The following is a 26,664-nucleotide window of genomic DNA, read 5'->3' as shown; positions in this document are numbered from 1 at the left end:
AATCAATATTATATTTGCTTGGTATGCTTTAATAGTCTAGAAAAACCTTCATCAAATGCTGCCTTGCCTTAGTCACATTCATCCGTTCATACTCAGACACCACTGGCCACAGAGTTGCTGGGTAAGGTTTGACACAATGTGAGTGAGGCATCACTCAAGACAACCAATCTTGGGATTAAAGAAAGACCATCTGACTCAACTTAAAACCACAGCCGGGCCAACATGGAAAGATAACTCTGATATTAAAACCTGTACACTGCTGGAAGTTTTAGCAACTTGTATGAGTCCAGAGCCTCTATGCCAGACCCTGGATATTGATTTATATTGGTTATGAAAAGCTGAGAAAGTTTTATAGTATGAAAATTAAATCAAATTAAAATGTTTAGAAAATTAGAAGCATATAGTCAATACTGTATATCCTTGTGTTCTCGATCCTTGTGGCCCTTGGGTAGTGAGGATAACGATTTTGTGGAATTAACTATAAGCAGAGGTGTCCATTCCTGCTCGATGTGGAAGCATTCTCAAGCAATAATGAATTAACAGGATACTCATAAACACAAGGAAAAGTCCACATTGCTCACTTTTTGAGGTCACCTTTATAAAAACACCATATTTTTTATGCAATATAATAGAGAAAGTTGAGAAAAGTTTAAAAATCTTTCCTTTGATTTTGGGAGGGGTTTATCACTCAGGTGTGACGTCAGGTCTATGAGAAAGACCAGTTGAGAAGCAGCAGCTTAAAATATTTGATCCAGGGACAATTTCCTGTGACTTCATCATTTTAGTAAAAAAACTAAAAAACAAGTAGTTAATTCAGAAAAACAGAGCAAATTCTCTATTTATATGCAAATGCAATATAGATGCTTTCTAACCTTGCAGTGTGCACGTGTTGGCAAACAATTACCAGCATTGGCTCATATCTTCACAGGAGGCGTTGCAGGTGTGCAAATGTGTCTACATGGCAATGAAATGACTCCACTAAAACTCTTTTTGGAAGGGTTTCTACATTGTTGCGCTAACCTACTTCATTATTAAGTCAGTTTCTCTTCCTTAGAAAGAGTCGACTTTCACAAATGGAAGCAAATCGAGAGTTACTTTTAGTGAAATGACTGTGAAACAGCAAAGAATGGTGTTGGAGCAGGTGAGCACTCAGCCAATTGAAGCAGAAGAAGGGAGAAATGAGCAGCTGCAGTGTTAACCACAATCTTTGTGGCTTCGATTGCTTGCGGAGGGATCAGACTATAGAGCAGAGAAGTATATATCAAATTGTACACATCAACACACAAATTATGGCAACAAAATGAGCTGGAAATGGATGTTATTGGATTCGCCTCTGTGTTGGTCTTCAATATCTTGCTTTAGCTGCTAAAAGCTCCCCTGTGTTCACCGCTAATGTCGTCTGTTTATTGTTCAGCGGTGAGCTCGCCGTGTGTTCAGCATTTGGTTTAGCAGAATTCAATCACCAGACAACAACCACTGGGTGTAGCCATGAACTAAATCTGTGAGTCACTTAAACCAACTCTTTCGCAAGCAGTCTTCAGCACTCGCTAATCTAAAAATACAGATTAGTGCAGCTTCAAACACTCACTTGTCGGGTTTGAGATCTCTGTGGACGATGCCGTAGTTGTGCAGATACTCCAGGGCTAACACAGTCTCAGCAAAGTACATCCTGGCCAGCTCCACCGGCAGAGCTCCGATGTTCTTCAGCAGAGTGGCACAGTCGCCACCTGAGAGCACAGAAACATGACGGGTTATTAACTGAGTTCAATTCCTTTGTAGTGAGGAAACATAGAGTCAAATAAAAAAAATAAAAAAATTAAAATAGAGCAGAAGCGCAAAGACTCTGCAGGGTGACTCTGCATGATTCATATCAACAGACCTTTCCTATTCATCAGATAAAACCAGTGATTTTGGATAGTACAGAACTTTTAGTGTTTTATGTTTAAATTTGTTTTTCTGCCTTGTGGTCCAGTTGCACTGCGACTAATCTATGTCTGGCATCAACACTGCACATGAGTCACTAATAAACGCCTACCTATGTTCCCTCGGAATCTCTTTGCACCAAAAGCAAACACAAGCAATGGCTGCAGCCGGCGCCACAACGCTGTCCTGCGCTGCACTCCAGAACAATCAGTTCAAATAGAGATGGAGAGCAACCGTGAGAAGATTATGGGTTCTACATTTGAGAATGACTGATCATTTTATCCACCGAATTGGAAATGTAGGAGAGTGATTTTATTCAAGATTTTATTATTAAAGTCCTTCATACTGTTTGGAAGCCAAAGGTCATTCATTTTTTAAAAAAAAAATTGTGTTTAAGTGCTTAATACAGTTTTATACTGAATCAAGTAACTGAAGAGCGGAAATTCAATAAACCGAAACTTCAAGGTTGACAATACAGCAAAGTAAAAGTAGTTAAAACTGAATAGCTCACGGCTGTATTATGTGGAAGAGTAGAGTCTAAATGAGCCAGGTGGTGAAGTTTAATTCACAGTTGTTGCAGAGGCGATTAGTCAGAAGATGAAAAAAAAAACGAAAAAAGGAGCTCAATTCAATGCAGGCGAGCTGCTGAACCAAGCTGACGATGGGCGAAGGCAGAAGACATTGGCCCTTGACAGTACAGGTTTATGACAGGATAAACTACACTGCATCAGTAATCAAAACTATTCATGTGTTCACAAAGACGAATATACTTGTTTACTTCAGGACAACACACGTATAAAACACACGAGTCACAGCACATTCACCCTCTAATTACTCTCATCTGAAAAACAGTGTACATCGAAAAATTATAAAGCTGAACAATTGATGCGCAGGACAGGAAGAGCAGCATTGATAGGTTCAGGGACAATCTAGTATTTTAATCTGAAATCAGGGATTTACTATTTCTCAAAGGAGGTAAAGTTGGACTTTCTTGCTTTTTGCTCTGTCTCTGTCTCATCCCCTTCTCTCCTTCTATCCTCAAACCTCAACGTGAACAACAGAAAGACTCCACTGCGATTTTTGCTTCCGCAAAGGTTTCTGCCTGCGAGTTTTGTCTTTCCTACCGTTGCTTATGCGTGCTCATTTTAAATAGTTTTTATCTGTGAAAGTGCTTTGAGATGACTGTGTTGTTATTTGGGCTACATAAAGAAAATCAAACTGAAAGAAGAAAATCAGGTACGCGCACAGTACAGCGATTTAATGAGCCACAGTATCTTAATTATAAATGTCATACCTGAGAATCCATCTGGAGTTGAGTAATTCTTTTATGTTTCTGTGATTTTATTAGATTTTTTTTTTTCAACCTCTATTCCCACAAGCAATATCTTTTTTAACAGTTCCTATATCTATTCACCTTCTCCTATTTTACAGAGGTCACCACAGTAAGTCATTTCAACCTTCTTTTGAGTAAATGTGACCAGATATATCTTCCTGCACCATAATAGAGATGCTGGTAGGAAGGCATGCAGGCTTCCATGCAGCCTGCAGCCGTACCTTCAACATATTCCATGACCATGCAGAGGTGTCGCCGTGTTTCAAAGGAGCAGAACATGGAGACGACGAACGGATTCTCCGCAAAGGTGAGGATGTCCCGCTCCACAAACGCCTGCTGGATCTGGTTCCTCAGTATCAGATTCTGCTTGTTGATCTTCTTCATGGCGAAGCGCTGACGTGTCTCTCTGTGGCGCACCAAGTAGACCGCACTGTGAGAGGAAAATGAAAAAAGAAAATCGTAACAGATGAAAGGGGGAAAACACAGCAGGGGGTGAAACAAATAATAGCAAGAGGTAAATACAATCTGCTTTTAGATGTGAACTCAATATAGTTTGTCATGCCACCGTGGATATTAAGACTTAACAACTACTGGCAAAAAATGTCAAGCCTCAAGCAAGTAACCTTTATTTTCTCTTTGATGCTGAACTGAATTTTTGAAGCGTACCTGAGAAACATCCATTTTCTTTATTCTTGGTAGGTAACAGTGTAATAATAGAGGCTTGGCAGGCACCACGCTTTCTTTTTCTGATCTACAGCTTGAGAAAGCTTATATCATGCCGCAGCATGTGCACCAGTCAAGATCAAAAGGAGACTGTATGTTAGTCCAGCTTTTAAATCCCGTCTGACTAATTATTTATTGCGGCGCACATTTTAAATTCATACCACTTTCTTTGGAGTCACTGAATGAACCAGAACCAGAAAGCATGTTGAACACACACACACATCCATCCAAATCCCTCAGCTTCTCCTTTACTGATGTTTTAATTATTCTCTGTGCCTGAAATGGGAAGGAGACCACTGCTGTTACTGTCTGGACCAGTTTGTTTCTTTATCTGCGTCATGTTACATATATGGCCCATCAACACGGCGTGTTGTAGAAGAAACAGAAATCGAACAAGGGATCTTCCACCAACATATCGCAACAATTAAAATGATTGAGTCTCTCTTATCTGCAGCATTTTCTAGTGACGGGACTGAAATCTAAAGAAAACTCCAAAAGATACAGACATCCAGATTTACAGCAATTACACAATCCATCCATCCATCATATTGATTAAACTAACTCAGGGTTGAGGGGGTGCTTCATCTCAGGGCCATCATCCAAAGTCAAATATAGGCCTTTTTTTTTTTAACAACCTACACTCTCTTGTCTTCATTAAAAAAAAAATACAAAATCTAGAAAGCAGTTACATTATTAGTTCAGGTGAAGCGATCGCTGAAGGTTTTGCACAGTGTTGCACATTTGGTTATTGGTTTCATTTTGAGGAAATGAATCAAGAGTGCAATTGCTACTATTTTTATTAAATATTGTAGTAATAGACATTTGGTTAATTCATTTGTAATTTGTATGGATAAATGAACTACTGATAAATCAAGGGCCCCAGTAGGACTGATTAAAACTTGCGCTTTTAGGTGTCATAAGCTTTGGAGGCCGATCAATTTGTTACATCCTCATATTGAATTATATTAGATTTTTGTCGGGAACTAATAAATATGATTTAACTGACTAGTGCCACGTTTGCTGCTTGAACACTCTCAAAATATGTTACATGGGGTTCAATGTCTTGCCCAAGGACACTTCAACAGATGGATAAGGTGAAACAGAGGATTGAAGTGACAACCTTGGCAATGGAAGACAACCTGCTCCATCATCTGAGCCACAGCCTGCCATAAGATAATCACTTCCTGTTGTCATGCAGCTCTTCTGTACGTCTTCAGCTGCGGAACAAGGTTTTCCCAGCTGTGTTTTATTTTTAATGTTTGAACTTACTGCCAACTGTGTCACTTGGAACTCGAAGTGTCCTAGAAATCCTGTTTGATACCGCCTCCTTGTTTGTCGAAATGAAATACATATTTTCTCTTTGCTCTCGAGGCGGCTATTTTTAACTCGCTAATGTTTGCGACTCAGCTTGAACACTCAAGTCATTGATTTCTCAGAAGCATCAGTGCACTAGGATGTGTTACATACCGGTGAGCAATTAAAACCATCAAACCATATGAAATACAATTGGACATGACTAAGAAAAATGCATACTGTCACTTTGAACAATTTCGTTTCTTTCTTGTTTTGCCATTCAAGGTCACTCGAAGGTTTCCCAGTTAATACTAATATAATTTAAAATTTACATTTACATCAAATAAATAATAATAATAATAAACGCACGTTCAAATGTAGTTCGTGCTTATGACCAAAATCTTAAATAATCTATGTATTTAAAAAGCAATGAGTTCAATACTTTCCTTAATATTGTGTATTTTGTTAAGGAGATCTTATTATTTATTCTTTAATTTCCTGAATTCCTGGGTTATGTGGCACACACTAAAAAGATATCTTTAATTGGGTGCATTTTTCTCTGAATGTCATCCTACAAATTTGACTGCACTACATTTGTGCAAAATATGTGCTCGCTTTACAGATTTTATTTGTGTTATTTTGGAAATTGTTATTAACCTACAAAAGATGATTGCAATAAAGAGTTAAACATTCTTTTGGTGACAGTATGTACTGGCAAGAATCTGGAAATGTGATATGAATTGAAGTACATGGTCAAAATGTTAAATGCAAATAAATATTGTGATACTATAAGCATTTTTTTAGATGCACAAACTGTAGGAAAGTATGTTATCTAAGAAGACCGTTACCGTGAACGTGTTCCTGTGTGATCGGAACAATGGGAGATACCCTACGATTTCAGTCTCCCTCAAATATCCAACACTACCACATGTTGTGCCTCAAAGGAAACCAGCTGCCTTTATCAAAGAAAATCACAATGATTCTCCCTTAAGCGTTCTGCTTTAATCTCAGTCATTGTTGTAACAGCAAGTTTTAGCACATCCGGCTAACAAACAACCAGTGGCTGAATTGGAAACAAATCAATAATAGAGATAAATTTCACAATTTGAAAGACATTTATTTATGTGAATCACTACACCTTTATCAAACGCAAAATCCAAATATTAGGCTGTCGATTCTATTTTCTATATCACAATACATTATTACTGTAAGGAAAAATCTTTCTCATCAAACAAACTAAATATTGAATATGTGATGATTTAGGTTTTTATCCCCAGAAATGAACTGAAGTACAAAACCCCTTGATGACGTCTTAAAGTGTGTTGATTACGGTTTTGTTTCTGTGAGAAATCAATGAGATGAAACTTCATTATTTACCCATAAGCTCCATTGCTGATCAGTTTGATGCTCTGAAAGTCCTCCTCAGTCGGTGGCTTGATGGATCTCCCTTTGCCCTGTTGACACCCAACAAAGAAAATTGCAATGCAAATTTAAATAAAGTGATTTTTTTTTGTTTGTTTTGTTTTGTCTGACTTTCTGTAGGTTTATACAGAGATGAGCACAACATTATGACCTGGGACCAGTAAAGTTAATAGCACTCTCTTTGTCACAACACATCTCAGTTGTACTCAATGTTGAAGCGTTAGAAGCAGAAAAATGAACAATTGTAAAGTTTTAAGTGATTCCGATAAGGCCCAAACTGTGAGCATTTTGCAGCTGTTGTCGGGTGTATGTGGTCTGCAGGAGGTCAGTATCTGTTAAAAATGGTCGAAAAGAAAACAAAATACAAATGAACTGACCCATGCGGTCAGACGCAATCTCCAAGCTACTGCAGCTTGAAGAGCTCTAAACATGGTCGCTCTGATGGAGAGGAATCAGAATACATTAGCCTGCTGCGTATAGTGCTGCAAAATGGGGGACTTTCCCAATATTATCCAGGGGTTACAACATTATGGCTGATAACTGCATTGAAAAGAAATATCCAATGAGTGTGAATGTGCATCAGCACAGCTCATGGGTGTATGTCTGTTCCTTACCTCTGTGGAGTCATCCGTCTCTGGAGTGTGTGGACCCTCACTGTCGTAGCTGTCAAGGCTCACAATTTCTGTTGGAAAAAGGTGTTAACAATCAACCCTGGTGTCACAATGAAGCCAAAACGTTCAGCCTCCCCCACACTGCTGGGAGCAGATTAACGATATGTTGCGACGCAGACGTCTTTAAATGAAACAGCTATTCAGGTTTCACAAAACATCTGAAGGGACAAACACGCCAAATCACCAAAAAAAAACCACCCAAAAAAACAAAAGACCAAATTGAAGAATTTAAATAGCTTCTACCCTTTTAAATCCTCTTGTCTCCTTCAGCTTCTCCCCACTTTGTTCTTCCTCCATCAATGAGCAGCACTGGCAGATATTTTCCACTGTTCTCGCGCCCATGTATGTGACAGCTGCTTGAATACACTGATTATACCACTGTTTTGTTGAACCAGGGAAATCATCGAACGATAATTAACTTTGCAAACGCTTTTACAAAGCTGCTCTGTAGATATTAACGTCATGTAAGATAATAATTCAGTGAGCTGAGAATCAAATACCCTGTCAGCTTCTGTTTGACGCAAAAAGAAAAAAAAAACCCCAACTGATCTTGGTCTCCATGAGCGACCGAGAAGAGAAATGATAGTGTGAGAGTGTGGACGTGCAAGCAGCTAATATGTGGGCGTGTATGTGTGTCCATGCATGACAATGTAGGCGCTAAAGAGAGCACAGAGACGAGACATCAGGAGGAACATTGTCAGCAGAGATGAACTCAGAAAAGACCCAATCCGAAATATTTCTCATGAATTCAGACACAAAACTGCAGTGGTTTATTGTCAAGAGTCATTCCGAGCCATTTAACACATCGGTTAATGAGCAGCCCTTGATGGATTAGACCAGGAGCCGACAAGCAGATGTGAATTAGACCTGTGAGTTCGGGGGCCGAATTTAAACCATGATGATTAATGAATGACAGTAATGCCACTGCACCACCGGCCAGCCAGCAGTCCAGACAGTTTAGCCGTTACATCTCAATTTATCTCCTCTTGGACAAACCAGTGAAGACGATCAGCTGATTAAAATGACGATTTCAAAAGTTGAACAAGGTTGTCACTTTAAAATATTTAAACAAAACTTTGAAATGTCACCCTTATTTTTATTTCAGTTCAAATTTTTGAGGATCTATAAGGAAATCACTTTTAGGGATTATTAGTACCTTTAGGTGAATATATGTCGTTGAACTGATGTAAGGCAATGCAGTGCCCATGAAAGTCATGAAAAAAAAGACTTTATATTGCAATGATGGAATATAAAGAAATGGTTCAACACAGAGATTGACTAGATTACATACAGTCTAATACACTGATGAATAAATAGTTCCAAAAGGATTACTTATACTGGCTTAGTATTTCACCAACTACTAATCCATAACCAAGTCAGTAAAACTGCATGAAGGATCTTAACAGATCAGCACCTTTTAGTTCTTTTCCATTTGAAAACCTCCCGTTCAAAGATTCTAGTCTGGTGGCCTAGGAATGCATTGGTTTGCTAAAATGGTGTTTTCTGATTAATTGCCGTGTGACGCCCGTGCAAAGTGGTGATTAGGGTAGCTTAGCTCACAAACTGAAAGCCAAAGAGGAATGGAGAGCCTGGCTCTGATCCTGTTTATTTCTCTGCTCACTCTTCCTTGACTGGGAACATATTTTCCCCCTGCCATCATCGAGGAGGGTTCTTGACCCTTTTTCCTTGGAGCCCCTTTCAGGTTGCCTCCAAGAAAGATGAAGGACCGCCCTTTTCAATTCCTTATTTGCCAAAACATTAGAGAGAAGCGACGCTTTTCCCGACAGACAATTCGTCAAGACCCGGCAAAGAGGCCTTAACCTCAGTTTGAGAACCGCCGTTCTCCCTCAGTACTACATTTGGTGAATCGAAGGTACGAGTATTTCAGTTGATGGCCCACGTCCAATCACACCACACTGAGATAAATGATACAGCAGAGATGGTAAGAGGAGCTTTTTAAAGATGTGCACAATATCCAGAACGGTTGAGGAGACAAGAAGCAGAGATTGGAACCGTTAGCAGCAGGAATTGAAACTGAACCACCACTTGTGGTTTGCAGCTTTCTTTCTGAATTTTCATACTTAATTTCATCTCTCTCATTCAGAAAACTACCGCAGTCTGGCAGCACCACAGGGCCGCAGTTATTATTATCCGGTCTGAGGAGGATATCACACCAACTCCACCTCAATAGATTTAAGAAACATATTGTTTTTAGTATTTATTACAGTTTATATTGCTCCCTTGCCTTTGTTTTGTTCTGTTTTATGGAGTAATAACATTAATAATAAAACACCAGTCAACAGGCACAAGATGCTGCCTTTGATTGTTGCTTGGAGAAACATTTCAAAGTTTGTTTCTACACATTTGCGACAGTTTGGATGTCGCGTATCACAGGCAGTGGCCGTCTCTCCCAAACAACGCCAAAGGCAATACGGGCAACCCGTATGGTGAAAACGAACTCTGAATGGAGTTTCTTCAGTTCATGTATCTTATGCCACATTAAGGGATGGGGGGAACTGAATTGAATACAATATAATAAGAAACAATAAGCAGGTGGCAGTAGGAAATGAATGAAAACAAACTCGGAAGGACGGATGACTGATTGAAGAACTTGCTAAACAAGTTCGCACTACTGTTTTGTTGCTCTTGTAAATCGCTGTTTCCTTCTAGTAAATTGGTCTAAATTACATATTTATGTTGGAAAATATAAGCAATTTTTTTTAAACAAATAATGCATTCTATCGTAGGACAGCAGAGTTTAAAAACATGTTGCCAATCATCTTTTGCAGGACTACACACACAAACAAAATATGTCATTATTTTCCAAAATAATGACATAGTTTGTAAGCACATAAGGGTGTTTTACACTGACTTTTAGGAATGTAAATATCTGTAGCTAACACTATGGAGTGGTATTTCAATTCACTCCCTCCAGAGTCAGGAGTCTGTATCAGTAGGTGGTGGTGGGCTGATCCTTGAAATCATAGTTGGTCTTTGTTTTTTTGCAGTTGGCCAGTGTAAATGTAAGAAAATGCTCCCAATCTTTCACAAATCAAACTTCTTGCATCTAAATAATGATAGCATACAGATAAGACATGTTAAAATTGATTTAAAAAATAAATAAAAAATGACTGCTTCCCACAAAGAGTTAAAGTACATAACTCCTAAAACTATAGTCATTTGTATGTAATCACTTCTGATTGTGTAAATTAACGGTCAGCGTGTTAACCTGTGATGTGTTGCTTGCTGTACATTTTCTACATGGGAAAAAACCAAACCAGCTACTTCCAATCGCTCTCAGCCTTCATTGTGGCTTTTTTAGGTGCTGCGATGCTCCTACCTCTCACTTTTAAAATAATAATAGTTCAAATAAAACTTAATCCAAGTTGTTCTGCATTTCAAATGCTTCTTTCTTTCTCCTCTCTGTACATACAGGTGCATTTCAAAGGAGAATAGGACGATGGGGAAGTGAAATGTTCATATATTTAGATCTATTACACAAAGAATTAGGTAGTGCAAGACTTTTTATTTTATTATATTCTTAATAATTCTAGCTTCGAAATAAAAGTGAAAAACACAGTATCTTACATAGGAAATATGATGTATTAAATGTAAGATATTATTGTGTTTTTTCTTGGAGACCATATTTGAAGAAATACTTGAAACCCTTTAGTTAATTTGTTGCAAAAATGTACTTTTCAAGTATATGCAATTTTTGTTTTTGGATGTCTCTGCATTTTTACATCAAAGGATGGAATCTGAAACACATATTTCTTTTCTTTGTCCTACCCTCCAGAGGGTCCCTGGTCAGACCCAACTGACTGATGATATATCGAGGGATGTCCGTCTTCATCAGTTGTCCCTCCTTGGCGTGGTCCTCTGCCGCCTCCAGCAAATGGTAAAACTCTTCCGGGTTGAACTCCTGTCATTAGAAACACAGAAATATGAGGAATTATTGACTGCTACAATAGAAGATGATGGTTTGAAGTAAAAAAAATCTGGTATCAGGCCCTAAGAGAGACAAATTAGAGTGGGATTCATTGACCGTGTGTTTGGCTGGTGGAGCAATCTGATCCAAATGTTAATTACAGACAATAAAAACAACATAAGCAAAATATTTGAGATTTTAAACTGCTAACTGGTGACTGGTTATGTGCGCTCAGGCAAACAACAATGATGTGCATCAGTGAAACAGAGATAATCATCACTGCTGATAATTTCTAATCAATAATCAATAGACGAGACGAGTGTGCCATATCAGCAGTTTATCTTTTTTAACGTTTCAATATCAATATTTGTACAGATAGCATAGGTCCAGAGTCTGCCATGTGCCAATATGTGATGTTATAAACACACAAGAATGTATTCTGAAATATTGATCATTTTGTGCAGCTGAACAGCTGGATACGAAGACTATTGACCAGTTAGAAGCACCGACTGCATAAATAAAAATCATGTTTGTTGTGCGGAAGTCATGACAAACGATCGCTGGTCACGAACTGGTGTTATGTTGTTTCAATTCACATAAACCTTTCAAAGTTTTCATAAAAGCGTGCCCAACTCATAAACACTAAAATGGAATTTTACTTCAACCTGCAGCCGATTCAGGACCAAACATCTCTACCGGGCTGTCATACAAACACAATCAGTGTTAATACACTTCCAAACTTTAAATTGCTTTCTGGAAAACATCCCTTCTTTTTTCTGATGAAACAGGCTTTTTGTTGTGTCCTTTGGGATTCTGTTTCATTCCTGTTCGTGGAATAACATTTTGATTAGAGAGCCCGGGGCAGCAGGGATCATTTCCTTTCCAGCGCCCTCATATCTTCGACGGGAGAAAAAAGAAGGAGTACAGAGGGGGAGAATTAACCTGGCTCTCTGATAGCTTGCTCTGCTCGGGGATAATATTCCTGCGGCTAACAGCCGACTGTCTGTGTGACATTTTCACCAAATCAGACCTCGCAACTGACTTGAATGCTGAATGAACTCTGCGGGCCGCCGACAACATTTTATCTCCGTGCGTCTCTTCCTCTGTAACCTCCCGGCCACGAGGATCTAAAATCCTCTCAACATCCTGCCTGACCCCATCGACCTCTTCTGACTGTCGCCTTGGTAACAGAAAGATGATCCGGGGGGGGGGATGAGAGGCGGGACGACGCAGACGACAACCATGGGAGGCCATCAATCAGCCGGCTGATATTCAGGTGTGGCGCAGCCGCCTGCGAATACTGAAAGGCTTTCTATTACGAAGTAAGTTGAAGTGAATTATGTTTCAATATGCCAAGGACACAGCTCCATCTCCCACCTGATCCCATGTGCTTCACACTAAACTAGTAAACTGAGGCGCGAGTAAAAGTACAGCGGAGTTTTAAGTTGAAGTTGGAAAAAAAATATCCTATAGCAATAAGCATGCAGTCTGCCACTGGAGAGCATGTCTGCTGTACTGAATGACACGGCTTAAAGAAAACCCGGGACCCTCTGCTGCATAATACAGTGTGTTCCTGCAGCCGAAGTGCATCTCATGTATTAAGAATGCTGAAGGTGAGGAAACATTTAGTGAAGGCAACGAGTGAACATTAGCTGTTATTTCTATATGCAGCATGAACATGTAAGACAAGTGCAGGTTGGGGGGGGGGGGGGGGGGGGGGGGGGGGGGGGCACATCCACCGGATTTCAATGCACTCATTGACCTTGTAATTGGAGCGCAGCGGCCTCATGTCGCCAACCTCCAAGGCATTACAAGCTTTTATAAAGTCTTCTGTGGGTTGGCATTCTGATCATTTATTTCGGATTACACCTGTGTTACGTAATTTTGTTGAATATATGAAAGGTTTATTAGGTGTAGGTATAAAAATTGTTATGTAGGAGTATTCAAATTAGCGTTTTACATGCATTAGGCCTGTTTACATGAAAACAATTTTGTTACAGCATAAATTGTATCCTTATACATTATACGAGAAATGATCTGGTAAGGAATATAAAAGAGAAAATGCATTATAATAAAGTATCCAACTAGACGTCAATGAGAGACAGCTGAGTAAATGTCTCTCACCAATATGTCAGCAACATCTTTGTGTGTGTGTGTGTGTGTGTGTGTGTAAAATTCACAATGCACACTAGACACTAATCTATTTGAATACACTGCTGCCAGTATTTTGCACAACCTGGAACACATGCCTGATATTCCATAAATGATGTGTGAAATCAAAAGTGTATGTTGCTATGCTTTTTCAGACAAAGCAGTGTGTGTGTGTGTGTGTGTGTGTGTGTGTGTGTGTGTGTGTGTGTGTGTGTGTGTGTGTGTGTGTGTGTGTGTGTGTGTGTGTGTGTTTGTGTGTGTGCATATGCACGACCCTTTAGTAGATCAGGCCCACAGTGGTGGGTAATTTATGAGATAACATGTAAATGTTAGCGCTGTCAGTGTAATGTCTTTTGTTGCCTTGAGTCTGCACCAAACCTTGTCTCAAACACATAAAAAAATGGCAAATTGTCTATTTACTTTCATTCAAAACAAGAACAAGTGATGGTAGAAACATTGGAAAAGCTTGAAATCATCCCTCTGCGGAGTGACACTAAAGCTTCCAGCTGTGACACGCATAAAAAAACCCCCCATGTTTCATCAGCTCGGTGCGAGTGCACTGCAGACTCTGCCCCACTTCTGCTCATTCTTGAAAGCCAACTCAGCGTGAAGGAGGTGGCTCTCCATCTTCCACGAGGGAGGACAGGTCACTTTCAGATGAGGGAGAAGGCGCCCAAACATTTGTGATCAAGCCCCAATCTGACGCACAGTCGGGATTTCTTTGACTGGTTAAACAAGCTGGGAAGAGATGTCATCGGGTTGCAGGAGCTCACCAGACACTCCAGCAGCCGAGCGGGACGAGATATGATGATGAAGAGCTTTTTGACGAGCTCGATGACGAAGGTCAGCTCTGAACTCTCCGATCGCTCGTACGCCTGATAAAGAAGGACACAGAGAGACAGACGGGGTCAGTTCGTGAGGCGTGAAGATGGCAGACGTCACCTCAGCTGCATCACCACTCACGTCATGCAGCAGCTTCTCCAGGTTTTCCTGCAGCTCGCAGAAGTAGACGGTGGTGATGAGCCCCTCGCGGGATTTGGTCAGGCAATCTCTGGACAGCTCGGCGACCTGATGGTGTATGAAGCTCAGGACCCCGTCAGCCAGTGGGAGAACCATCTCCGGAGAGTAGTTCTGGATGAACTCTGCCAACCTCTCCTCCATCTGAGCTGTGGCCTGATCAGGGGTTTAATGAAAACCAATCAGGGGAGGACCTTGCAATCACTCGTCGCAGACTTCAAAACACATTGCTGAATATTTATTGATATGATCTGAATCACAGACTTTCTGATGGACACCTCAATATGTGACACTCAACAGTTGTTATTTTCAGTTACTTTGACTGAGATATTCTGTCTTTCTTGCATAATAAACCACTTTATGCAGAGAGCTGTGCTGTGTATGTATCTTTGTATGCCGTGTGCAGCAAATGCTCATGTAAATTTAAGAAATTGAACATCACTTGAATTGCATTCAGGTCTTTGGTAGGTACGATGCAAATGATCCAGCTTATTTAAATACAGTAAAATACATGAAAATTGTTTTTCTTTTTGTCCAAGGACTTCAGAATGCATGAAGGGGTTTTAAAATATCTTCTACAGCTAGAATACCTCATTTGTTAGTTTGAAAAGATAATATCACAATGCATCCCCCATTTAGTTTCCTTTAAACACTTGCTTCCTGTTTAACTTTCAAAGCAGCTAATTCTGCTGGAGAAGCCTGTGAGAGCACAGCGATGTTGAACTTGTGTTCATCATCCCAGGTCATGTACGTGGGATGACTTATTAGTTCTGCTTCACAATGCAACACTGGCAATAGATAAAGCATGGTCGCGTGTGTCTACTTGCAGGTGTTTAACACCTGTCTGCACACTCTGCTCATAAAAATAGCAGTTGCTGCCTGACAGAGTCATGTACCCATGTTTCCGGATACAACAGACGAAAACAAATGTAAGACATGAGCTCTAGTAACATTAAATGATCATAATCAACGTGATCATTTAAGACGTGGCTGACACACAGAGTTGTTGCACACAGCTGTGTGAACGTAAAAACGAGACGTGAGCAGTACATGAAATGCCAAGCGATTACAGACTTGGACTCAAGTGCTGTCTTTAGTCTGGATGTCAGAGAATCATCAGCCTCATTCAGAGTAACAAGTTGCAGAAGGCTCGAGGCAGCCACTTGTTCAACAGTAGACCATCAACACATAATCCACACAGCTCAGTTTCATTCAAATTCAGAAACTGTTACCAAACTGCAAACTTAATCGACATGATATTTGCTGTGATGGTGTGTGAAAGGGGTTATTCAGTAATTCTTCTCCAGTTTCCTTAATGGCCAAATGTTAAAGTGTTCTTGGTCACTGGACAATGGAGGGGCCTCCAAGGTCGGCGAGCACTTTGCATGTCACCGATTCTGTCTTGCTGCCATCAATACAAAATGTTTTCAGGGCTTTTACAGTGATTATATTTTATTTGAAAAACAGCCTTAGGGACTAAGAGAGTCGACAGTTTCCTGTACAAAATATCACCATTAAAAATCGTTGCCCTATAAAACTCTCTGAAACATTATCGACATTAATAAGACGTCAATAAAACCAGAATATGAGAAATTTACAGCCAAATGCCTGCTTTCAGTGCCGGCATTTGGCTATGACAACTTTCTTAGTGTGTTGGGTGGTAGCCTCACACATCCTGACTCAGATAACAACTTGTTTCTGCAGGTTTATGCTTCAGGAGGCAGGTTTGACACCTACAGTTGTTGCTTCAGGCTTCTCTGGGTCACAGTGTCCCGATGTCAAACATTTTCATACAATACACTGCTACTGACATAACCTCAAACACCCTGCCTCATGCCATCTCACCATGGCAATTGCTTACGCAGAAAGAGTTTTCCAGCACCTGCCTAATTCCCAGGCTGTACCGAAACCCTTTTAACTTTCACAATGATGTGCAGCACACCTGGAGTCTTCCTCTCACAAAGGCACTCTCGAAAAACGCCAACGCTGTTCTTTGTTCTTGTAGTTTTTTTGCGCTCGATCCCAGTGGAGAGCTGCAGCCAGATGTCTCATGTGTGCGCAACATAACCTGCTACTTCAAAAAGAAAGTGTGAAGAGAAGATGTGCACTTCACACAGACCAGCCCAAATGGACATCCTGTTCTACAGAAAGCTGCAGGGGAGATTTTAACAAAGACTTCATGTCTAAGATTAAAGAGGAAACCGCTTAGGAAATACTTCTTTAGGATTTTTTTCACCAATTCCCTGACTTCTGGAAATTGTCAGTCAAATGTTGTTGTTTTTCACTCATGGTTTCCCTATTTTTGTTTTATTGTTGTTTTTAAACTGTGAAACACTTTGGTCAACATTGGCTGTTAATGTAAAATGTGCTATACGAATAAAGTTGGATTGGATTGTAAATGTAAAATGTATACAACAAAACTAAAAAACATTCAACACAGCAGATCCCCCCCCCCCCCTTTTAAGCCACGTTTCCATGTATGACTGAACAGATCCGTACTTTATTCGCAGTCATTGTGAAGCACTCTGTAAGAGCACTATAAACTGGTCTTTGATTATCTTTCTGACATTTAACACCAACGTTAGAGATGTCACTGAGATAAGGATTTATAATTATATGTAATAAAAGTGTGATATGAGCTTTATGACTAGCCAGAGCAGTTTGTAATGGCCAGGTGCATTAAATGGTTATCTGGTGCTTCCAGGGTGACATACTGCAAATGGACAACATACTAGACATGGCTTAATGACTGAATGTGACATAAAAAGAAAATGCAAGTCATTAAATCATACACATTTTCTATGCATATCAATGTTATTTGCATCTTGCTCTGATATTAAAGCAAACTCAACATAAAAATCTCCTCCAGGCACATTTACCATGTTAGTTAAAGGTGGCTTCGTTGTATTTAATGCTTTTGTATAAGTAATGAAAGTGTGATGTTGGTACCTCCAGGAGCTGCAGCAGGTTCAATCGGTGATGTTCTTTTAATACTGTACATCATTGCATTTACTTGCCAGATTTGGAACCATGTTTTGTGTTTGGTGTTAACGACTACAAACTAAGGCTTTGTTAGACACACGCTGCTTTGTACTTTATTTTTTGCTGACTGTACATGCTCAAAATCCCTCTTCTGAAAATAGTAATGTAGTAAAGAAACACAACATAACTTTATATCTCACTCAGATAATGTGAAAACAGTGCAGAGTAAACAGTGAAGGGATTTACTCTGCATACATGTAATTCTGCACAGTGGAAAAGGATTTTAAGACCAATTTGGTCAATTTGGTTTGTTTAGTCTTTCTGTCATTATACCCACCACTTCCATAGCCCCTCTGCAAATAAAACTTTGACTTTCAGGATTGAAAAAAAAGGAATAGAAAAATAGGTCCATCCTATTGTATCATATGAAGATGAAACGTGTTCGAGGGAGCAAATTTCAACATCTTTAATTGTTCATAAATATTCCTGCTCTGCTGTCTGAACATATATTTTGCTGTGTACTTTAAAGATATAATTCATGCAAATAAAGAGGCACTTTCAATAAAACAACATATGACCAGAGGTGCCATTCTGCATATTTTTTGTGCAAGCTTGTGTGTGTTCGTGTGAGGAGATACAGTTCACACACTTGTCTATTTGTTTGTGTGAGCCTGACCTTGGGGAAGCGCTCCTTGTAGACATGGTTCATCATCACTATTTCATTGTCATAGCAGGATGGAGAGCGCCCAGGGCTGAGGAGAGACAAACACAGAGAGCAGGAGTGTAATATAAAACACCGACAGAGAAAAATCAAAGCAGGCAGGGCCGAGCAAAACAGAGTGAGGGGAGGCAACCTGGAGGGATGCAATTCTCTATTTTTCAGATGAATGGAGGTACAACTCGCTTTCCTTCGTGTCCATCTTGTTGGTATATTATGTTAATGGACTGATCAGAAATTCAGCACTCTCAGTTTCTCTAATGGATCGAGCCATCTGGTTCACCTCAATCCCAGCCCTGGTTTGTACATCAGAAACAAGCGCTTAACCATTGCAGTCGCGTGTGTCCTTTTCCCCCATACATGCACGCACGTAAGAGGAAGTTCAAGAGATGTGTGGCCTCGACATAGCACAAAAGAAATACTTTCAGCAACTAATCCTTTGCTTGATATCCACATTTACAAAAGAAATTCATGAAAAGATGGTTGCGGGCAAACACAATAAAGCTTGGCTTCACAGAATATTGCAGCGATATGAATGGTGATAATGAAACATGTCAAGGTACACAAAAGAAGCATTGTGTGTGCTGAAACCACAAGATATTATCTAGGTCTACTGCTGAGAAGCTTAATATGGAGACTGAATACTGATAGGAAGTGATATGTCGTATGTAGTTAGGGCATGCTGCATCCAGAGGGGAGGCTATAATAGGTGTGGTTGGAAGGAGCGTACACCAGGGGCTTCTGCTAATAGAGAAACTACAGCACCCAGGAGAGGCTGAAAGGTTTCCGTGGAAGGTGGATACTGATATTCTCAACTAGCCGTAAGAACATTCATTCAAATCCTGCTTGTCCTCCACTCCAACAAGAAGTCGATATAGTACTGTTTACTCTTTTATATACATATATATACACACACACACACACATATATATATATACACACACATATATATATATATATATATATGTGTGTGTGTGTGTGTGTATATATATATATATATATATATATATATATATATATATATATATATATATATATATATATATATATATATATATATATATATATATATATATAAATATATATATAAATATATATATATATATATATATATACAACCCATACAACATTTAATGAACTTGACAAGATTAATCTCGGTACTATCCATCTTCTAAACAAGCTTTATTCAAGCCACATTTCTCCTTTCAAACTCACTGCTTCTTATCTTCATGTCAACATCTCGTAGAAATACATGAGAACAAACCAAAAATGACTTTAAAGCCAATCACCAAGCAGGGGGCGATTTAAAGAGTGGCCCAAGTCTCATCTATAGAAAATGAAGCAAATACAATTCAGAGCCCATTGTTAGTTTAGACATTTTGACAGAATTACAGTATAGTATTTCATGGGGGGGGGAGAAAATGTCCTTCTTGATGCCTGGGAGGGCGACATTCTTGGCACCTTCTATTGGCCAGCTGCCACTGCGTGTAACAGTGAAATAACAATTAATTTATTCAATTTGTGTTTTTACTTTACTTGACTTTTTCTCATGTTGTGGTTAGCACTCTTGCCCGTAACTGTGAATGTGAGTGTTTGTCCTGTGACGTGTCCTGGGTGTCCGTCACTGTTCTACCTTCACACATAGTCAGCTGGGATCAGCAACATACACTCACAAGCTTAGAGCAGTGTGGAAGATGGATGGATGGATGTGTTTCCCTGTTCGTAGTTGCCACATGACCTAAATTCAATTTTACAGTTTTTCAGTCATCTCTTCGACATCTGGATTCTGAAGTGCCAAAGGTTATTTCATTGGATAACTGCCATCATGACTGCTCATGCAGGGACTTATGAGGCTGAGGGTATTTTGTTAAGATCACCAATGTAAACATCACAAGTTTCATATACTCCAGATGTGAGGCTCATTTAGTCTATCCGGTCTCGCTTTCTGTCAACAAAGCTCATTAAAATGTAAATCGCTTATACATCTTGTAACTTTCTCTCACAATCAGGCTTAGTTTTTTTTAATTTTCACTGACATTATAATTAATTGAAATCTTGGCTAACATATTTACTTAATACATTTGTACTAACAACTTCCACAAAAAAGAGCAAAATCAATAATGAACTAAAGCATTAAGCAGGTAGAGGCTGAGTTGCTAATGCTTCGTAGACCTTAATACTCTGAATTATAGTATTTCACTGTTGAATGAGTAACAATGGGGCACTTTCTACTTAGGAGTGCTAAATCTGTATTTATTGGTGATTTACAATACACTGCTGCCCTCCTATTTCAAAGTTACTGAGCAAAGAAAGTAGGTATTTTAATTCTTGTTTTTCCGCATTTGAAGACATGCAGAATTAATTTTATAGAAGCTGTACCACAACACAACTTTGTTATGGATGAATATACACTAAAGAAACAAATCTATTGGTAATATATTTCATTTTTAGAAACAGATTCTCCTATATAGAGCGAACTGGACCTTTACTCCATTAAAGGATAGCTCATGATTTTATAACCATATCTGTATTTACCTGGCTGCTTTTTGTCAATCTCAAATCTTTCCAGTTGAGGGAATCCACAATCCAGCTGATTGTTTCGTTTGAAACTGTAACACCAAAGACACTTTCTTCTTGTCCAGATTGTGATCAGACTGATCAGACAACAGCTTTGAGAGCACTGTTGTGTCCTGATTCCATGAGTTGTGCTGACATTTTTTTAATTTAAATTTTTTTAACCTAAACTACTTTGTGTCTATCAATACTTTTTATGATTTGTCACAATCTCGCACGCACCAGTGGCGTGGGCTGGATTTGTATGATGAGCCACTAAACCAACTGATCCACAGCTGCCCCACATTAACAACATGTAGCAAGTAAATAGTATCCAAAATTGCAAAATGCCAATTTAATATTAAATACAGTCATTCAGCTGAAAAGCAAACATAAAAAAGGGAGTCTCTTCTAATTGAATGGTTGCTACAGTGAGTAAAAGCCTGACAGACCCACGGAAAATTAATCACACAAGATTAGTGCTCTGAATAAAAGATCGAGAGCCCTTTGCAGTTCGTCATTACAGAAGGAAGCTCATCGTGTACATTAATGAAAATGTTGCTTTCATAAACTTGAAGTGCTGCTAAATATCTTTTTATAGCCGCCTGGCCGGTTGAGCCTCGGTGCATTTTGTTTAGTTTCGTGTAACAGATATTCTTGGTTATTCATGTCTTTTCAACAAATTACAAAAAAGGAATAATGAAAATACCACCACATAATTCCCGAGTGTAAAAAGCTAAATATTTAGTTAAAGATGAAGCAGTGGCTTTGTCCTGGGGCTGAAACCCCCCCCCCCTGCAAATACAGAGTGTCCTCATATGACTTCTCCTCGACATTTATAAAAATAAGCGGCATCAAAGTGGGACAGAAGCCTGGCGGTGGGAGCTCCTCATCTGTTTCAGCCTGATTTTGCCCGTGCCCCACCGCGCTCTCACCTGAGGCTTCGGGATCGAGGGCGGACATGCGGCGAGCGCCGCCCCCCGTCGTCGTCTGTAATGCTCTCCGTGCTGCCAAAGTGCTTGGACAGGAAGTGCAGCTCATCCATGGTCGGCTGAAAGGGCAGCTGGTGCAGGCGCTCCTGGGACGAGCTGGATGACTAGAAAGAGAGAGAGAGAGAGAGAGAGAGAGAGAGAGAGAGAGAGAGAGAGAGAGAGAGAGAGAGAGAGAGAGAGAGAGAGAGAGAGAGAGAGAGAGAGAGAGAGAGAGAGAGAGAGAGAGAGAGAGAGAGAGAGAGAGAGAGAGAGAGGCCAGAGACATGAAAGAGAGGAGAGGTTAAAAACTCAAACGTGCCATGTTTGATTTTTGCTTTTGAAAACCTTTGTATGAGCTGCAACATCAATGGTGTAAAAATAGATAGTCATACAGAAGAGAAGAGAAGAGAAGAGAAGAGAAGAGAAGAGAAGAGAAGAGAAGAGAAGAGAAGAGAAGAGAAGCGAAGAGAAGAGAAGAGAAGAGAAGAGAAGAGAAGAGAAGAGAAGAGAAGGCTTACTATTATTTGAGGGGGTGGGAAAAAAACAAAGAAGCAAATAAGTTTAAAGGAGAGAAAAGAGAGGTGGAGAATCAAGGAAAAATATCCAGAAGGAGTTAAGTGTAGGAGGGTAAACAGAACAATGTGGACCGAAAAACACGAAGAAGAAAAAAAAAAAAGACTACGGGGAATGAAAGAGTCACCCCAAGTGAAAGTTGATTGCTGCTTTGAGCGTTTGATGTCTTTGGGGGGGCAATAACGGCAGCTCTACTTGGTCTGAAACAAAAGATTTTTCTTCAGCACAGGAGGGAAAAAAAACAGCCGGATCAATGAGAGGCTTAATGAACACTTCTCCCAATGGGGCACCGCGGCTGGCTTTCGTCACCGAATGATTTCCGTCTATAAAAATCCATTAGAAACTCCATTCAAGTGTTGGCTCGTTGCAAGCCGGAGCAAAAACACTAAAATGAGGATGTGCATTCTGTTTTCGCACATCTGGACTGTTCTTATGAGCTTGAATTAAAATCAACTCAAATAAACTGCATACAGTTAAAAAAAAAAAAATGATATGTGCAATTACAGGTAGTATTGCTATCATATTTCCCCCTTTCCTTGCAAATGGTCGAAGAAACCGTGACATTGAGATCTACATGCGTTATCATTCGTTTTTGCATAAAGTGGAAATTTAAATCAAAATACACTTAAAACATGGATTGTTTGACGAATTCAGCAAACACTCGTCTTCTTGTTTAGAGCAGAAATGAGCTCGAGTGGGACTTCTCTGTTACTGCGGTTAATTTGTGGTAACGTTAACTCTGCTATGCTAAAAGTGATGCCCACCAATCAGAGGCCCCTTGAGGCCTTGATCTGCTAACAAACAAACAAACTAACTGCAGTGTGGCTTCTTTTTTGAAGTGAGAACAAAACACAGAGCAAAGATATCTGAACCAACTAAATACGAGACATGACAGCGGCACGTATTTCATGCCACGATATCTTTTATTTCTCAATCCCTCAGGATTCTGCAATAATAATAATAATAATTCACACATAATCATCATGATTGAACATTATTTGAGAGGCATTGCAATTCCTCCATGATGTCATCAATAAATAACCTGAAGTATATGCCGAACTAGAAATCTTCCAGTAAATATATAAAATATGGCTGCATGATGCAAGTGAACTTTAATGAAAAATTGAGTTTATATAAATACGAGTTTGGAGACGCTGGGGAAATACGGAAAGTTGTGCCAGTAAGATATTGATTATTTATATCTTTTCATTTGTTCTAAGAAAAAGCTGATCTTGTGAAGTGACCTCAACTAAAATGTTTCCCCCCCCCCTGCTTTAGTCAAAACCCCAAGTATGAATCTTCTTTGTGACGAAAAAAATAAGCCACCACACAATTTCAAAGGAGGTTGCTCTTACTTTCTTTGGGTTTCAAACCTTCAGTTAACAGATCAGCTCACTTTAAACTAGTCGGTAACGTGAATCAAACAAAACAAAATCCTAATACGGGAGCATTCTGACAGCTCTGGTATGAAGCTGCTGTGTTGTGCTGGCACAACGTCAAACAAGCACAATCGGCTGCTGATCAATGGATGTCAAAGACAAAAAAAACCCCATTGGAATCGGGATGCTCTGACAGTGTGCAATCTCCTTTAATCACACTTCCTTTATGGTGTACTCCACTTTCAAGTGTTTGCACTCCTGTTTCAGCAGCTTTGCTGCATAAATTTAGCTCACATCTACGTCTTTATATAGAAAACTCCTCCTTACACACACATCTCTTCCTTTCATCTACTCTGTTCAGTATGCAAGGGTCCCGCTGTAACTAATGAAGTGAGTAATGGTCCATGTATGAACCAGCAGAGCACTGCAGACTTTTTGGATGGGGTTGTGATGAAGGTGGAGGAGACTACAGAAAGACAGGGGGGGACCTTCTTCAATCTCATCTACCTGTAAATAGATGAATGGTGCACCAACTGGGTGTGTGTCTGTATATGTACAGCTGTGAGAGGATGCATGGGAGGCAGTTAATGAAGGAGATGACGTGTGAAAGGCAAAGGAGCTGCAGTGTTAGCAGTTGTGCTCGGGACACGGGGAGTAGATTATGAGTCAACACCTCCACCTGAGCATTATACACATTGAGGTCCACGTCACAAATGGAATATTTACTAAATGGTCCTTGGCAGTGCTCATTTTTCTCAGTCGCCTCTTATACTCCAAAATACTTGCAGAAAAGTGAAGACTGCTGTCGCCTCTCTGTTTGCATCAAATCATCTTTGATTTCCACCCACACTCTCTTGTATTTGGCTCCGTAGCCCCTTTTTATCATCCCCCACTGTGGATAGCGTGACGGATTGAGGACTAGCTATGGGAGCAGCACATTGAGTACATTTTATTTCAATTATCCCTGCTCAATATTTCCCAGAAAGTCATAAGTCGTAGGCTGCAGATAAATCAGGTTGATCATATCTTAGCAGCTGATTAGTAATATTTAAATGATGGTTTACATGTGCTGCACGTTCCTGCATCTTAAAGGTTTGAACATAATTGACTGAGACTCAAAACAGTAAGTACAAAGTCAAAAAAAAATGTCGGTCTGAGTGTGTGTGGATGCAGGATATATTGGCCGCAACTGTGGCTCGTGAAACATTTCAAAGCGAAATGGAACAAAACAAACACAACGTCAGAGCGTTTGGATTCACCAGCCCCACAGCTGCCAGACAATACAAGGAAACACTTTTTTTTTTTGCATTCAATCCATATTCATGCAGAGGATACAAAAACCACTTCATCAATTACGCAGCAGATGAAAAACCTCAAATACAGTTTCTGCATAATTTTATGACTTAAAGGCAGAAAAATTAACAAAAAGAGGAATCTCACTTGAGATTCACTAAACTTCCTCTTTCCGTGTAAAGACTGAATGAACAACACTGTAAGTCTTGAACCGCTATATGCTTTCACTCTTATATTGTGGAAAAGGAAATAAAAAATTATATAGAAAAAACATCTTTTGAACTCCCATAGAAACGTGACATTTTATTTCAGTGCAATCACGCAGCTCATACAGCAATATTGTAATATTTATTTGACAGCCACATGCTTTGTGATAGAAGGACACGTTTACACAGCCTCAGCCCACAATAAAGAAGATTAAAGCATTGTAGCAGCTGCAGTGAATTCAAAACCAATAGTTGATAGAAAGTTGTGACAGCCAGGTTTATTGTATGATCCGTTTCCATTTTCCTCACTGTATTTATCCATGGATATATTGCATACACTGAAAATGAGTGTCCTTGAGTGACTATTCAAGCCTACTTAAGCTGCATCGACCACCAACTTGCCATTAATGCTTTTCTCCCTCTGTGAACCGGAGTTGCTGTCGTCACATGATGGTTAAAGCCTCTGTTGTCTATAAATGGTAGATGAGCTGCACTTATATAGTGCTTTTAAAACTTTGTAAGAGAGAAATTGATTCATAATTTGCCTCCTACACTTCTTTCCATATATGCACAGCCATCACGGCACAAAGGCCCAGCGCCAAAGACCGCTTTATGGATATACACGTATATTGATCGCAATATCAAGTCAATGACCTACATTTCAAGAATCTGAGTGCAAGGGCTGAAACATATTTATATTCAATATACTGCTTAAGTGGTATCATGAGTAATGACCGGATGGTCTCCGTGCAAACTATAGATATTATGGAAATATGTTGATTAATTTAAAATAATGTGTTTCAGCTATCACATGAAGTCAAACCAGCCTCTGGTGTCTTTAGGAGAGCAGCACACGTTTTATCCTGCCAGAAGAATACAGTTATTACAGTAGATTAAATCATCTACTGCTTCTTTTTTTAATGGGATTCACGCACTGATGGACTTTGTTCTGTGTGATACGTAGCATGTGAATACATCAAAGCCATGGATACTATTTTCCCTGTCCACCATTAATGATGAATGGGAAATAGATGATTTTCTTAGTTAATGCAATTGAATTTCTAACCTACGTCGAATGCATTTAATGTAGGCTCCATTGCTACAGAACACTCAATATATAGTTGTATAGTGGTACAGTGGTAAATGGTTTTAAGGTAGAAATAGTGAAATCTGAGCACCTGTGGTCAATTTTACCCATGTCAGCATATTTTGCACAATATAAATTAAATCGAAGGTAATCAATTTATGTCACAAAAGTAAAAAAGAAAAGTCTTGACATATGATTCAACAACGTACTAGGTTATAAATGTAGAAATATTTCAATGAGTGCCCTATATAAGGTTCAAATAAGACCTTGATTCCAATGCGCTCCTCTCTATGCTTTCTCACTCCTCCCATTAACATCCTGTCTGTCTCCTGTGGCTTGAGCCATCTTTTCTCTGTCGTCTTGTGCCTCCTACCCCCATCTACTTTGTAAGACAGTGGGTTAATTTGTCACTGAATATCAACTTGTTGGCGTCTTGTCTTT

General features: G+C 39.5%; 1 protein-coding gene across 1 annotated transcript in view; it reads right to left on the bottom strand.

Annotated features, from left to right (window-relative positions):
- mast1a (microtubule associated serine/threonine kinase 1a) overlaps positions 1 to 26,664 on the bottom strand; it is a gene marked incomplete at its 5' end in the record, with an annotated part of 91,529 nt that overhangs the window by 20,551 nt on the left and 44,314 nt on the right. The window contains 9 exons of the mRNA XM_080520216.1: positions 1,589 to 1,727; positions 3,478 to 3,686; positions 6,650 to 6,726; positions 7,309 to 7,376; positions 11,155 to 11,287; positions 14,218 to 14,319; positions 14,408 to 14,617; positions 18,120 to 18,195; positions 21,650 to 21,810. Coding sequence (XP_080376342.1) covers positions 1,589 to 1,727; positions 3,478 to 3,686; positions 6,650 to 6,726; positions 7,309 to 7,376; positions 11,155 to 11,287; positions 14,218 to 14,319; positions 14,408 to 14,617; positions 18,120 to 18,195; positions 21,650 to 21,810 — 1,175 coding nt within the window. The remainder of the gene's footprint in view (positions 1 to 1,588; positions 1,728 to 3,477; positions 3,687 to 6,649; positions 6,727 to 7,308; positions 7,377 to 11,154; positions 11,288 to 14,217; positions 14,320 to 14,407; positions 14,618 to 18,119; positions 18,196 to 21,649; positions 21,811 to 26,664) is intronic.

The sequence above is a fragment of the Blennius ocellaris genome (assembly GCF_963422515.1).
Source record: "Blennius ocellaris genome assembly, chromosome: 3".
In the NCBI taxonomy this organism is placed as follows: domain Eukaryota; kingdom Metazoa; phylum Chordata; class Actinopteri; order Blenniiformes; family Blenniidae; genus Blennius; species Blennius ocellaris.
This window is presented reverse-complemented; position numbering and strand designations above follow the sequence as displayed.